The 16,797-nt window shown below is 37.8% G+C and overlaps 1 protein-coding gene across 1 annotated transcript; it reads right to left on the bottom strand.

Annotated features, from left to right (window-relative positions):
- Positions 1-248: 248 nt before the first annotated feature.
- On the bottom strand, positions 249-13,934 carry gdap1l1 (ganglioside induced differentiation associated protein 1-like 1). The gene is made up of 6 exons (XM_026921229.3): positions 13,458-13,934; positions 7,244-7,436; positions 4,116-4,289; positions 3,111-3,205; positions 2,257-2,371; positions 249-603 (listed from the first exon to the last, which is right to left on the bottom strand). Exons 1-6 carry the CDS (start codon positions 13,635-13,637, stop codon positions 260-262), a joined length of 1,101 nt encoding a protein of 366 aa, XP_026777030.1. The 5' UTR covers positions 13,638-13,934; the 3' UTR covers positions 249-259.
- Positions 13,935-16,797: the final 2,863 nt, after the last annotated feature.

The raw sequence follows: 16,797 nt of genomic DNA, 5'->3' as shown, positions 1-16,797 counted from the left end.
AATTAAAGGTTGACAAGGCATTTAGTAACCCATAGGGGAATCAATATAAAAAAATAAACAAATGAAGGCATTGATTACCAGAAAATGTGTTGATAAGAAGAATTCCTTGTCATGGAATGTTCTTATTTAATCCGTTCACTCAGATAATAGGGTTTTCTCTGCACAGCATTATAACTCCAGCTGTTTCACAACATCTGGTACAGAAAAGTTGCAGCCTCACACAAATTCACTGACACAGAACACAGTAATAGAGTATTTACTACATGTATTTCTTTTTTAAAAACCAATAGGCAAAATAGCCCATACCACCTAAAGAACCCATTAAGAAGGAAGCGCCGAAGAAGGACGGCGGCTTCTTTTTTACCATTCGGAACGCGTTGGGTAGGACTGCTGACAGTAAGGTGGTGTGGATGTCTCCCAACACCTTGCGGAAAGCGTAGCGCTTCTGCACACGCTCAAAAAATGACTGGAGGTTGGGTCTGCTTCCGTCTTCCCAGTACTTCTTTGAAAGTCCCAAGAACTTAAGCCTGTGCAACGTGGCTCCAAGACATATATCAGCTAGTGTAAAGTCAGGTCCACAAAGCCACAACTCATACTTCTGACCTGTAAGCAGGGAAGTGGGGTTATAAGTGAGTGTTGTGCTGTAGTATAGGATTGTGCGATACTGATTTTCCCTGTTCATTTTAAAATATTACGATAAACAATTAAATCATCCAGAACCACCTAAAAAAAGGACAGGATTACAAGCATTTCCACCATTTCAGGTTTAAGAAGAGTACTGGAGGGCGTAATAATATTATTAGCTGTGCACTTGGGAACTGTGACAATCGTGAAAATCCTGTTACAAATATGTTATCTAATATCCACATGGCTGACATTTTCACTATTCCGCTGCTGCTAAAAGAGTTCAGCAGGAGGGAGTGGGAGAGTTCCAGTCAAAAAAATGCTAGGAAGTGTCAGTTAATCATTCCAGATTAACATGCTGAAGTTTTACTAGGGAGGAAAAGACTTTTTCTGTATTTTTGAGTGATTTTTGTACTAGTACTAGTGTATACCAATGATTTAATGATGTAACAGTTGGCAAGTTTGGTAATATAATGTAATCGCTGATAAACGTCACTGGATATCATGACAATATAATATCGAGTAGGGATGATAATATTGTTATATCGCACAAGCCTATTGTAGTACACAAAATCTGTAGACTTCATGAAAGTCTGAAATCCAAGAACTCAAAATTCAAAAGAATTACTGTTTGTTTGTTTTTTTTCTGAACAGTTATGCACATGTAATAGTAAGATAGTCTGAAAACTATGAAATAGTGACAGATTGCTTTTATCAGCAAACATTAGAACAGCTTCCCAAAGTGACCCCAAGACTGTCCACGATTTTGTATGTGGGAACCACAAGAACCATTCTGGGAAACTCTGCACAGACATTCAAACAACAATAAATAAGAATTTTTTTGTATAAAATAAAGATCGCAATGGGTTCTGAGGTTAGCCTGAGAAAACCCATAATGCTGTCAAAGCAAGTCCACTTGAGCACTTAAGCCTGTAAATACCAATATCAGGGGTGTCAAACTTATGCCCTGCAACAAGATAAAGGTTCTAATCCAGCCCACCAAATTTAGAGTCCGTGTTCTTAATATAAATCATCTCGTGGACTGTAATTGAATTGAAAGATTGAAGAGGAATTGAAAAAAGAGCTAACCTCTGTAATTCCACCAGGGTGCAATATAGGGTAATAAACTACAGGCCATAAACCCAGCTACTGAAAAAATTATATGTAATCTTTCAATAGCAAGTTAAAAATGTATAACATATAATCTCAAATCCATGACAGTTGTAACACAACAAATTAAAAATAAAAAAAAACTGTCAAAGTACTGGAAGAATTAAAGGGACTGAATATTTATGACAGACACTGTATGGAAAAACCATCATTTGGAAACATTGATTTTTTGGTAAGGAATTGCAGTCTGTTCATCTGTTCTGTAGGTGACATATTGTACATTTAATCCATTTGTGCACTCAGAATATACCTTTCAGATAAATACAGATAAATGAACACATTTAAGAACAGTGTTAATGTGTTATTTTTCACTAACCTGATTTTCTTTGGTCTGTCCCACTTGACATTGGTATAGTCAAGTATAATGTGGCCTGTTACCTAAAATGAGTTTGACACCCCTGAGCTAGAATAACATTAATTAAGATGTTAAAGTAAAAGTAAAAGTAAAAAAGAAAAACTTGCCTTGATATTCCAGTTTCCTCTTTTCAAGTTCTGCCTCTACCTGGTCTAGTACCATTGCCAACTCAACAAGGATCTTCTTCAGGTAGTTCACATTATCATGATCCAATATCTTTGCCTGGTAGAAGAAGATAGGCCTGTGAAACGATACCCCATACCAGAGACTCCCCCACATACACAAATTTTATTGCAAGAAGCCATTTCCTCTTCGTGTAAAAAGCAGTTACACTGAAGAAGCAGATTTATTAAACACAACATGGTGACAGTTGCAGTCTAATTTGACATTAATTCTAGACAGGTTTGTTTATGGACCTTTGATATTTTAATGAAAAAGTCATCATGCAAACACACTAGTCGAATCTGATTTTTCAGAAGGTGTTGATTAATTTTCTATAATAGCGGCTCTGACAATCATTCTGGCTGCAAGACAAATCACAAGTTTATATTAATGTGTTTGTTCTCATTTATTTCTTTTATATTAACATCTTACACAGGGACTTGTATGCTAGACAGAATTTAAAACGTGTATAATTTTTGATATGGTGAAGCTAAATTTTTGGAAGGAGTCTCCAGTGTCAGTGCTTTAACATACGCTGCATTCTTATTAACTTCAATAAAAGAGGAAACAACTGTTTATAGCCACCAGAAGTGATAAGTACAGGTTCCATAACAATAACGTTATCTGTAAATGGATAAAAAGGTACAACATGATGTCCTTTAATAAATAAATAAATAAGGCTTCCCATTCAATCCCAGCTGCCACCCCATGATTGGGTTAATAATCACACAATAAGTAAACACTAATTACTTGCCTGGTAGGAATTTGGTTTTGAAACATTTATTGCGAAAAAACTTACCATGAGTTTTTTCTGCTTTGAAAGGTAGGGCTCTGTCAGCTGTGGCTCCTCATGGTCTAGTTTCATCAGTTCAGATGCTGCATTGGCCAAGTGTCCTGGAAGAGTAGGATCATAGAAAGAACTTCTATCAGCAGTTACTAACCAGGGTCACGTAGATCAAGTAAATGTAAGGATTTGATATCAGTGCTTGTTATCTAAAATTGTTGTGGGGGAAAAAAACAAGGTGCTGATAGTAAATCAGAATGCTTTTAGGGGAAAAAAACTGAAAAAGACCAATTTTAACAAATAAAACTGAGTGCTAGTGTTCTCCTCTGGAATAAAAATAAGATACTCTTTGTTTCTGAAGAGTTCTATGGGCAGATGTGAGGATAGTTTTCATCAAAAATTTGAAACAGATTTGGCAAATAATTAAGTTGTAATGAGATTTGCATGCTTGAAAGGCAAACTGATAAACATCAATCAGCAAAGGGGGATTCACACACATTTACAATAGTGGAGATTTATTAGGGTTTATGCAGGATTTTCCTGTCCTCATTAAATCCAAAACAAGCCTTCGGGGTGGATCACGTCTATTGCCTTGATTTACTGGTCTGTTTCATTGCATAATGCCTGTGCAATGCGGTTCAGAATAAATAAGCCATATCCAATAACAGGGGCCTTTGCATAAACCAGCTAGCATTCTTCTGCAGCTGGGGTTCATGCCAATGCAAGGTCAACACTTGATCCCATAACAGGGACCTTGCTGTAAATCAGCTAGTCTCAAAGCATTTTAATGCAGCTGCCATTTATGCCATTGAAAGGTCAACACTTGAGTCAGCTACATTTGTTTGTTTTCAAGTTGAGAATCCAGTTGAACCCAATGCTAAATCATAGGCGTTATGCTCTTTGACTATAGATTTTTTTGTCATTAGCTATGCCAAGCACAAACAGATCCAAATCATCCCAAAGATACCAGTCTGCAATGAAGCAGTTCAACAGAAACCACTGAATTGTGGCATCACTTACTACGTATTTCAGCAGTGGCGTACTTTGGGATCATGGAGTCAGTGGTGAGCTCAGGGTGGAGGATGCAGCCATGTGTGTAGGCGTCCATGGGCAGGCCGTCCAGAAGCTCACGATACTGCTTCACCCGAGCATGCATGGGAGTGCCTTCATCTGGAATAAGCTGGGCTATTGTATCTGTAGCAACACATATATACATACAGGGCACATTATTATACAGACTGCTGAAAATCTGGAACTGTAAGCCTCATATCAGCTCCTTTATGTGAGTTGTCCCTTTTATAGAGAGGATTCGATACTTCACAGATGGTAGTTAATTCCTTTTTTGTGAAATAACATGGCTTAGTTCGACCATGTGTTCACCAGCTGAATTGACCCATGAAGTAAAATATCCAGAATAAAGTAGAATAAACAGCCAACTCTTGATTAAAGTCATTGCATACGCATTTGCAACACAGCTGTTACAAAGGAATAAAGAAGGCTTTGTAGATAGAACTGAAAAAGAAAGACAGACTACATGTATCCCACTCTGTCTGCACCATCTTGATGCATTAGGGACAGTGGATGAGAGCAGCCTGGCTTTCCTCCAGCCTGCTGACTAATCAGCCTCTACCCTGCACCTGCACGTCTCCATCAGGCTTGGGGTGAGATCTGCCGCAAAGCAGCCTCAGGGTACAGCAACATAACAGTTCGCCTTGTCTCTGAAAATCTTTCTGCATCAGGATTGATTAACATCAGTCCATGAAAGCCACCTTCTGCATCAGGATTGATTAACATCAGTCCATGAAAGCCATGTCACTGCACAGTAGGGCTGCACGATATTGAAGAAAAATGAGATATGCGATAACTTGTTAAACAATGTGATATGCGGTACGATAATGCTATAAGTGTGTAAAATCAAATTATATTTAAATTATATTTATATATTTAAAAACTGAAATAATCAACCTACATGTTTCATGTTCTTTTGAGGAAAAGAAAGCATTCTCTGCTTTCTGCACTGCCCTAAAACTTTGACTTTTCGTAACTTTTTTGAAGTATTAAAATCAGTTATCGAACCGTTGTGATATATATATCATGATATTTCGCGATATTTCGATCATTTCAATCTGTTGTGCAGCCCTACTGCATAGGATAGGTTTCACTCCCTTAACACACTTGTTTTAACTTAGCAAATTACTTGTATGTACTAATAAGAGATTAACTGAGTGCAGGAAGAACAATGCACAACTTTCTGCTGGGGTGAGAATTTGCTCATGCTTCAGTTTACACATAAATTTAGCCACTTGGGCCAACATGGGTAGTGTTGCTGCCTTACAACTCCTGGGTCCTGGGTTTGATCCTGAGCTGAAGTTACTGACTGTATGGAGTTTCACATTCTCTCCCCATGCCTATGTGGTTTACTCCAGCTTTTCTGGTTTCCTGCCACATCCAAAAACATGCCAGATGATGGACTGGCTATGCTAAACTGTGAATGTGTTTTTGCCATCCAGAGTGTATTACCACCTCACACACCTTAACAAATCAACAGAAAACAATGTTAAGATGATGCTCTTTGTTCATTTCAGCTTCAATACAGTCATCTCAGAAAGGCTCATCACCAATCTCAGGACAAGTAAAATATTCTTTAAATGAATTCAGGAATTCCTGACCTCAAAACATCAGAGGTCATTTCCCAACCTATGCACCAACAGCCAGGAATCCCTATACAGGAATCCCTCAAGACCGTAGACTCAGACCCTTCCTTCAGCCACGACTATATGGCCATTGACAACACTGTCATCAGGTTTGCTGATAACAAGCTACTATGGGGCTAATGTCTGATCAGGAACAATCAGCATTTACAGGGAAAGCATTGACTTACTTGCTGCCTGGTGCAAACATACCAACCTCTCAATGAGTGTTTAATAACCAAAAAAATGGGTCGTCAACTTTACTACTCTTTACAATGGAAGGTCTGCAGTTCAGAGAGTCACCGTCTTTGAATACCTGGTGACTTGTATCTTGTAGGACTTCAAGTGGTCCATCAACAGTACAATCTTCCAGAACCCTTAACAGCTACTAGAAATGGAGCTATGAAATATCTTTAGGAGAAAGACCAAGGCTGAAGCTCTTCCTAAAAATTCCAATATGTCTCTTCCTCCAACAGTGACCAAGTGACAACTCCTACCCAAGAGTCTTTCATGGGGGTATGGCTGTCTTGCACAAAGCAGAAGCCTCCTAGACCTGCAGATTTCTCAGAGTTCCAACCCTAGACGAGGAAGAAGAATTAAGAAGAATTATTAAGGAGCTTCCTCTGTAATATGGAAGTAATTCGGATACATCAGATCAGATGTGAATCAGACGTCTCTCAAGACTGTATTTTGATGTGACTTGTGGCCAAAAAGATAGTGTTGAATATTACTATTTTCATATCATCATTTATATAGTTACCGCAAAAAATACCATGAAATATTGTGATATAGTTTTAAGTCTATATCACCCATCCCTAGTTTCACAATCACCATTCATGTAATTTAGTTGAGATGACATTGTCTGCACTCGTAAATGCTGTTGTAGAAAGAATCTAGCACCATTATGGTCTGAAATGGCAACAGCATTTCAGGGCACAACGCTCTCCACATTGAGGTGAATTCAGGCCATCATTGGTTACCTCTGATTTTGGACATCTATTGTATAAGAAGCTCGGTAAGAGTACACACAATAGCATAATATCTTCAGACACAGCACACACCCAGAAGAGAGTACATCACATTAGTGCCATCTAGCAAAGGGTGTCTGAGCATTTGGTCTGCTTCCAACTGTATAAAGGGCAGTTTTTCTTCTCAGGTCATTAAGCTTCTCAAATCTCTCACCTGTTCCCCTTCACCACACTGTTAGATCTTGAACCCGCTTAATTTACTTTACCTAGTCTTCATGGGCCATGAATTCTGAGGTGTAATATATTTAATGTTTTAGTATATACCCCAGAATTTGCACTGTTCAATATGTATCTGTGTATTGTCTGCCTCTCAATGTAATGCCCTAACATATGACAATAATGAAATTCGATTCGACTTTAACTTCACTGTCTCTGTCTTATGACTGACAGTCTAGTTACAGTTACCTCCATCCAGAGTTTTAATACTTACCACCCACAAAGTTGGTCTCTAAGTATTCGATGATTTGGTTGTAGTCACTGACAATGGTGTCTCCATGTATGAAGACAGGCACCTCCTCTCCAAGGTTGAGCCTCATGAACCAGGGCTCCTTGTGCTCAGTCAGAGGTAGACTCACATCCCGCTCTTCACACAGCAGACCCTTCTCATTAATCACCAGACGCACCTGCCAGACAATAAACTCCAGCTCAAGCGCATATACAATATTTTTCACATGAAGTTAGATACAGGGTTCTTACCAGACTTTTTTATGATTCAATTTGCTCTTTTAAACTTTCCAGACATTCTTTCCAACTTTCTATGTGCAGTTTTCTTGATATTTTTAAAGGCCACTTAATATAGTATGGGAAGACTAAAAATATTATAAAAACCTAAATAATAACCTGGAAATAATTGACAGAGTCATCAAAAGGCTTCAGTGAGATTAGAGTGAAATTAAGAAATAATAAGAAAAGAATAAACCACAAAGAGGCATCCTCTTAGAGGAAAATCAACAATGTGGTGTTGTGCTGTATTTATAATTAAATTTAATGTTGTGGACCATCTGCATTTGATCTCTCTTCTTCCTCTCTCTCTCTCTTGAAGTTAATAAAAATGCAGCTTCTCATATTACAGGGAAACTGCAATGCCCTCTGGCCTGAAGACTTTGCTGTGTCAGAAAACCTAAAAGTTACAGCTTTACCTCTGACTGTTACAAAGTGCTGACACTGGAGACTCTTTCCAAAAACATCACCAATTCAGCATCAACAATTTTTTTTTTTATCGGTTTATGTGGTGCTTCTACCATTCAAGTCACTATATTAGCTGTTACTGTAGAAACGATAGACTGTTATAGACATTGCTGCTGTTATAGAAAATTAATTAGCACCTTCTGACCAATCAGAATTGAGAATACAAAAGCACTGTAGTATAAAGCATTTTATGTTATGTGACAGTTATTATCAAATATTATCAGTTACATAATAGCAGATACCAAAACCAATTATCATATGATATTTACTATATAGTATATGCACAAGGGAGTTACTTGGTGTGTCAAGCTACCTGAAATTTTGGAATTAGAAGTTCAGTTTACTATAAAATCACAGGTTGTTACAACCTAGTTTTAAAGACATGCCATACAGAATTTACTGCTCAGTGGTTTGGGTGAGACCATCCTATAGCTGTTTGATCAGTGATATTTAATATGCTCCAAGGACTCCTGTTTGTCTGTACTGCATGTCTTGAACCCAGATGAGACCTGAACACAGTTATTATTAGTTGTCACCAGAGCCTACAGAAAACATTCACTAGACTGCAGTCTTTGTTCTTTTGATTCTGAACCTGGTTAATGCATAGCGCGTCTGAATTTTCAGGCGGGATATGAACAAATTTATTCAGAAATCGTTCACACAAGCATTTACACAAGAAATGTGGTGTTCATAATAATTCAGCTGTTTTGGAAAAATATTTATATCCCATCAGAACAGCAGAATTTGTGTAAATTTACATATAATGAGACTCACTAATGTGAACCTTGATTGATACTGATTTGAAGCATATCAGGAAAACGTATTACATTTCCAAGGGTTTCTCAACGATGAAACTACTTTTGTGAGCTTACAAGCTCGCATATACTCTGAGCTTTCATATTGAGCATCGTGTCAAAGTGCCAACAGCATTAACTATGGTGAATTCATTCCTGCCTTTAGATGTTCTTTCACCATTTAGTGATCATTTTTGTTGTTTTCAACTCTGTGAGCTATCTTGTCCTACATCTGGACCTGCAATCTGCCAGCTGGATTCCATCCCTTTCACAATGCTCAAAACCATCTCACAAGACCTCCTCCCCTTTCCTCTCTTCTATCATTAATGAGTCCATAACATCTGGTCATGTACTGACTGCATTCAAGATAGCACGTGTTATTCCCATCCTGAGCAAACCCACACTGGATACCTCAGACATTAGTAACTACCGATTGGAATCACTTTTCTTTCCACTCTCTTTTCTTTCTAAAATCCTTAAACACACTGTCTACAATCAACTGTCTCTGTGTCTCTCTATCTCACCCAGAACCAACTCCAAGGTCCTAACCAGTCTAGCTTCAAAGTGGCACACTCCACAGAAACTGCCCTTGTGGTTGTAACTGAGAAGCTTCATGCCACTAGATCAGCCAAACTGTCATCAGTCCTCATCCTCCATGTCCTTTCAGCAGCATCTGACACAGTCAACCACAAGACTCTCTTGTCCATCCTCATGAGTCTTGGAATTTGCAACAATTTTTGCCTCCTGCCTGGAGGGATAGTAATATCAGGTGACACAGAGGGGATCCACGTCTGCTTTATGCAGACTCTCCACTGGTGTCCCACAAGGCTCAGTGCTTGGTGCTCTTCTGTTCTCCCTCTATACCCAATTTCTTGGTGAGGTCATGTCTTCACATGGGGTTTCTGATGACATTCAAATTATCCTCTCCTTTCCTTCCTCAGACACTCATGTTTCTGCATGGATCTCTGGCAGACATCTCATCATGGATGGCAGCTCAAGAGCTAAAACATCATCCTAGCAAAACTGAGCTGCTGTTTATCGCTGGAGATACATCCCAATGTCAGGAGGATTCGTCCACTCTATCGCTCTATCCACTGAGCCCACTCAGGTGCTTGTTCAGTCCCTTGCCATATCAAGACTTGACTACTGCAACTAGCTCCAAGGAGGTCTGTCTGTGCACACTATGCAACCTATAATCTAGAATGCAGAATGCAGTTGAAAGACTTGTTTTCAACCTTCCCAAGTTCTCCCAGACTACCGAATTGCTTGACTTCCTGTGGCTGTCTGCGTCAGATTTAAAACACAGATGCTTGCCTACAAAGCCCAAAATGGACCAGCACTGATCTACCTTAAAGTACTTATCACACTCCGCTCTGCACCATGCTCCCTCCGATCCTCTAGCACTGTTCGGTTGACCCCACCATCTCTCAGTATACAAGGAAGACATGCATTAATGCTATTCTCTGTTCTGGCACCTAGGTGGTGGAATGAACTTCCCCTATCTGCCCAAAGAGCTGAGTCACTGGCTGTCTTCAAACAATGACTAAAGACCTACCTCCTCATGAAGTATTTAAATTTGCACTTTTTTTAGACTGATAATACTCTTAGACCCTGCCCTAGTGAACCACTATGAGGTTGTGTTTACTGATGGAGACTTCAAAGTTGCTCTGGATAAGGGCGTCTGCCAAATGCCATGAATGTAACTGTATATGTAAATGTACTGTGAGCTTTTTTGAAGCTTTATGGCTGTCACTAAATGTAAATCAGCTATGCTGTGAAGGTACTTAGCAATTTATGAGTGACTGGCATTGTCAGCGTATGCACCTGACTACGAAAAAAAAAATCAGTGTTACTGAAAGTTTTGTGAATCTGGCAGGAATTGTTAGTTTGCTTTGGTGTAGAAAAACATTTACACAAAACTTGGTTAAAAAAAAAAGAAAAATTAAGCCCATTATGTGCATTTTTGTACTCAGTCATGCTAGAACATTTATGATGAAAGACTTGAACATTTCCAATAACAGTGGGTGTTCTTATGTTACAAAGTATCAGCAAGTAATCCAAACTATTCGTTAATTCCAGAAAGAAAATTGGGAAGCTGGTGTTTATGATCTAGCTGATCTAGCTGAAGGGCTGAATCCCAAATGACTGCCTACCCTCCTTAAGTGCAAGCCATAGGATATGAACTAATGGATTCTTGACACTATATTGCACTTTATGTCTAACAGAGAGCCATCTGAGACTCAGCTTTGTCGAAAAGTCACTAGTGAAGTGTGAGAGAAATATATAGGGCAAATGAAACAATTTTCAATATAGACAGAGTTCTGTGGAAGCTCAGTGGTTAAGGTTTACACTAGTGCTCAGAAGACTATGAGTTTAAATCTGAATACTTAAACTACCAGAGAATTACTGTTGGGATCTTGAGCAAAGCATCAGCTGTATTATTGAATTGCATCATCTCTTAACTGTACGTTGCTTTGGATAAAAGTAATTGTTGCTAGAGATGGCACCGAGCCGATATCCAATATCGGTATTGGGTCAACATCAGAAGAAAATGCTGAATCGGCTATCAGAGGGGAAAAAAGAACAAATCCGATTCAATGATCCATGGTATTATAACATGCTATTCATTTTCATGAAAAAGTATGAATATTTCATTTGAGTCATAATTCGAAGTTGCTTCAATTACAAAGCACTCATTTTACATCTTAAAAGTTTACCAAAAAAATATCAGCTCAGTACTGGGGAATCTCTAAATAATGTAATGCTAAATAATAAATATATAGTAAATCTGTATGTAATTCTGAATAATATAAATCTTTTATATTATGAAACCAGGTCACAGACAATCTGCAGCCTATCCTGGGAACAAGGGTGTGAGGCGAGAATACACGATGGATGGGACACCAGTCCATCACAAGGCACCATGCACACACATTCACACACTCATTCACACCTAGGGGTAATTTAACGAAGGCAATCCACCTACTGGGATGTTTTTGGGAGATGGTAGGAAAACAGAGAACCTGGAGAAAACCCTCACAAACACAGGGAGAACAGGGGACCCTGGAGCTGTGAGGCACCAATGCTGTCCATCTCGCCACCATGCCACCCAGTATTAAATATTAAATAATTAAATATTATTTTTATTGGCCTTGGTAGTTTGTTAAAACAATACTGTTTTTCGTGTGGACTGTTTGACTTTATAAAGCAGACTACCCTGTTTTAAAAATGCCCTGAAATGTTTTATGGAATGGGACGCACGTGGAAATAAATGTTGTGCATTATGTACACTACAATTTTAGCCAATTTGTGCAGAAATCCCGTTTCTAGTTTAATCACAATGTTAAAGTCATCCATCTCATTTTCAGTAACACAGATTGACTTGTCTTTATTTAAAGTAACAAATTAATGAATCCTCACTCAGCACGCAGCAGATAGACCTGGCCTTATCAGCTGGTGTGTAACAATCCAACGTCCATGCCTGTCATTTGATGTTGACAGCCTACCAGAGGCACATTACTTCTTCATTTTACATTTTTAGAAACATATCAAGTATAATATTGAAAAGGTAATGTAGGGGCACAGAGAATTTAGATAAAATCAGACTAATTCTAGCAGAAACAGGAAACCAGGTTCTGATTTAATGCACATCTGGTCTACACAATTGAATCTGTTTTTTTTTTTTTAAATCAAACATCAATATAAACAGATTTCTGTGTATCCTTTAATAGAAAAAGCTGGCCCTCCTCCGACTTGTACGACTTGTATTTCAGAGATAACAGTAAATGTTTATTTCTTTTTCCAACAAGTTATATATATATATATATATATATATATATATATATATATATATATATATATATATATATAATGTGTGTGTGTGTGCTCCATTTGTCTAAACATGGATCAATCTCATATAATGCTTTCATTTGAGTCATAATTCGGTGTTGAGACATTTCATTAACTTGCTGGATAATGTGTCTGCACACAGGATGCTATGACATTAAAAGTTGAGCCTCATAAATGCAGCTCAGCTTGTAAGGTCAGTGGGGGAGAAGATCTGTTTGTCTTTTGCTTGAGTGAAGTCGTGACTTCCATTTCAACCACTTCACTGCTTCACTGCTTCACATAGGCCACTGTCCAGCAGAGCAGTGCTTCTTTATCCCGCTCTGAAAGCTTGATATTAAGATGATCAGCTGATTCAGGAAATTCACAGATTTTCGTGATGCCTGGAATTTCCAGGACTGCATCATACTACATACTGAGTAGTATGCCAGCCACATGCTAGCAGTGCCATCTACTACAAGATACAGCTCAGTCAGTTTTTTGCATAGCCAGGCTCACTTGTTTCAATGAATAATTTAGAGTGTCATCCTCATGTCTACAGCCAGATCTGAGTCTCTAGCCATGCACAATGGTCTGAGCTGTCAAAATGGGTCATGCATTTTCCAAAATCAATCCTAGCAATAAACATACACTACAGATCTGGAGCATCAGCAGCTATATGTTTCTGTAAAACTGAACAGGTACATGCCAGCACTGTGTGCTACAATAAAGCAGACAGAAGGAGAATAAAAATGAATGCAGTATAGTCAGTGTGTCCCACTGCATAGCATGCAATGTACAGCCTGAGCTCCTCCATTTTGCTAGCTATGTGTTTACCTTTTGCGAGCTGAAAGACTGCGTCCAGTGGTACAAAACGAGGCGGTCTTTAGAGAAGGGCTTGTGCTCCACTGGCGGCTCGTGACTCTCCTCTCCGTCCGCGAGCTTGCCGTCCTCGCCCATGGCCGAAATGGGCCACCAGCTGCAGTTGGTGGGGGTGACATGGTTGGAAGACGCCATGACGGAGGATGCTCGTGCGTGCGAGAGAAAGGGTACCAACCGGGGAGGGAGGATGATGCGAGAGAGAGAGAGAGAGAGAGAGAGAGAGCGGAAGGAGGGAATGCAAACCGTGCAATAACAGCGCGCGGAATCTTCACCAGCGCGAGCACAGCATCCTTGGGTTATCCTCTATTTCCGGCTGCTCCTAATCCAACAGAGGATGCTCCATATATGCAATTTTAATAATGAGCCATATATTTAACATTAATGCACGACATCTATGTAGCATAGGCCTATATATGTATATACATACACACACACACACACACACTTGCGCGCGAGCGCGTTATGACACATGGAAACTATCTCCGGGTGATGCCTGATTTCTTACGCCATAGTCTGAAGGTCAAGAGAAACTTCTAACGCCTTGTGTCAGGGGTTCTCAAACTCTTTGCACCCAGAGACCCCTTTAACTATAAAATAAATTCCACTCACCCTCTCAGTGCAGTTTCATGAACATAACATTAGGCATAACATAACATTCTTTAATTGTGTACAATAATAGAGCCATGGAGCTTTTTATTCCTGCACTTTCCACCAACACAACACATTATGTCCTCATTATTTATAGGTATACTTATTTTTAAATTGGTGTGGACTGGCTTTAACTATTTCATGCATAAATTATGTATGAGTAAAAAAAAGGTTAAAAGATTATATCTGGGGGGAAAATTGTACTGATGACCAAAAAATATAGAAAATATAATTTTCAAACAAAATGTTGTAATATTCTTGACATGTACGAAATGTGTGCAGTTTAGGACTCTTGCATGATGTATCTGTTTTCAGAAGTAAAAATGCATCTTTAATAATGAAAAAAAAATCTGGCACAATTTTTTTTTTAATTAATTTGGGATTTTATGTAGAAAGTTTGTGAACATATACTTGAGACATTGAGAATGGCAAATAAATAACAGTAATGGTCTCAAGTTATTAGGAGGTGATATTTTCCTAAAAACAGCCTTAAATTGGCTGTCCATAAGTGGACACTATGCATAAAAGCAGTAACCCATTTCATTCAATTAACAAGTCAAATAAGATAACAACTATAAGAATGCAATAATAAACATAACTTTTGATAATGATGAGTTATGATTTCTACTAATGTAACAAAATTTTAAAAATTATAAACCCCAGGCTGTGCTTCATGAACCAGTGCGCTAAAGGATGCTTTTACATGTGTGCAACTGTATATATGGTGAAAGACAATAATATAGTTCCTAGAGACAGAGAGCAGTTTTAAAAATCAGAATTTCGAGAATGAAAATTTTAATTCATTTTAAATATTATTTCGGGGTGTCAATCGTTTTGCTTTGATATTTTTAATGGAAACACAACTATTTTCTAAACACTTTTCTAAAAATAGGTTTTCCAAACTTTTGAGTTGAAAATGATACTAATTGCAAGTAATGTTTTTGTTTGTTTGTTTATTGGCTATGTTACCCTTTCACTTGATGGGTGCCAATAATTTTGGAGTTGACTGTATTGGGAAACATTATTTGGAGTTGTCATTAATTTTGTCACGTATTTTTTTAAAGGAAAATACAAATCTTCTAAAAATGAAAACATGGGAATAAGTTTTCGAATTGTTTGAGTCTAAATTGTAAATGTATTCTACATGTAACAAATTCTTAAAATGAATAGATCTCTGCTCTTAGCCAGGCGTCTCAGTTGTGCAATACCTCATGTTGACCAGCAGGGTGTGCGCTTCTCTATTTGTCTCCCCACAGCCATGGCGCTTTAGGATCCTGAGGCGACACAGTGCACACTGAGGAGTTGTCAATGGCTCAATCCTAAACAGATCCCTGTTTTCAGGACATATATTTCCCTCCAGAGTTATAGTTTAGGTTTTATTGAATTTATCAGCCTATAGGCTGTGTACTTACAGTATATGATTATAATCTATAAATTTCTATTTTGGCATAGTGTTGATTAAACATATTGTTTCTACTAATGGTTTTCATGTCTAATATATATACTCTAATATTTATTTATTTACATATTACTATTATTATTGTCATAATATTTTAATTTCTACTAATACAAATTCAATTATATTAATTACACATAATGGCCACAAGAGGGCGCGCTGTGGTCATTTATCCCCATAAATCAAACCTCAACTTAAATCTCCAAAATGTTCAATACAGTGTTTCGAGACGATTTTAGGAGTCTTTACATGCATTAAAAACATGATATTATGAGGTTCAATGCTCTGCGAGATTTTGTTATTCACCAAATTATCACATTTCCTTTTAACACCTTTGGAGCCTGTTATAGAGCTTGGTCAGACAGCAACATTTCCCCATGTCCCTGAGCTGCTTATTACATTCTCATTAGATCAGTGACACTACATAGACAAATTTAATTCTGACCAAAATCAAAACACATTATTACAGTTATTTCATAGTTGTGACGCATAAAAAGAGATAAAAAGCTGCTCTATGGACCTGTTGTGTGAAGCATCCTTTATATGCTGTCTTGACAGTAGTACACATTTCTCTCTCTCTCTCTCTCTCTCTATATATATATATATATATATATATATATATATATGCTATAATTCTTTAATAATTATTAGTTTGCAAAGGTCTCATAAACACCAATCATGGCACATTGATTTCCATTTGATCAACATTTTTGCTGCAAAGAAAAATGTAAAATTAAATTAAATTAGGGCACTCATCATGCAGGTTTTTCTCTAAAAAAGTTAATTTCACATCCACTTTAAGAAAATTGAATCATAACAATGGAATGATTTGCTACATGTCAAATGCTCCATGTTTACGTGGTCCTGACTTTACTCCATCTACACCATCTGCAGCTAATAAAATTATTCATTGATTAACTTAACTTCATTAAGCATAACTAATGTTCAATTCAAAACACTGAATACTGAAACATGTACAGCAACAAAGTGAAAAAATGAACAGAAGTTGTATCAAAGTAAAAAAATGTGATGTCTTACTTCATTAAACCTAAATTATATCCAAAATCATGTACACCTATGCTTTTAAAGGGTCTAGATAACATTCTTACATTATGTCCTGGGGGCATTTCGCTCCTCTGCTGGGGTTAACTATCCTGTTCAGGGAATTATATGTGTTATGAAATAAAATGT

The sequence above is a fragment of the Pangasianodon hypophthalmus genome, chromosome 16, assembly GCF_027358585.1.
Source record: "Pangasianodon hypophthalmus isolate fPanHyp1 chromosome 16, fPanHyp1.pri, whole genome shotgun sequence".
NCBI classification, from domain to species: Eukaryota; Metazoa; Chordata; class Actinopteri; order Siluriformes; family Pangasiidae; genus Pangasianodon; species Pangasianodon hypophthalmus.
The sequence above is the reverse complement of the archived record's forward strand: the minus strand, read 5'-3'. Positions and strand labels throughout refer to the sequence as shown.

Coding starts and splice junctions, on each gene's coding strand:
- gdap1l1 (XM_026921229.3), bottom strand. CDS start 13,637: ATGGCGTCTTCCAACCATGTCACCCCCACCAACTGCAGCTGGTGGCCC. Junction 7,437..13,457: donor AGTCTTTCAGCTCGCAAAAG/GTAAACACATAG, acceptor ATTGTCTGGCAG/GTGCGTCTGGTGATTAATGA. Junction 2,372..3,110: donor CAAAGCAGAAAAAACTCATG/GTAAGTTTTTTC, acceptor TTCTTCTACCAG/GCAAAGATATTGGATCATGA.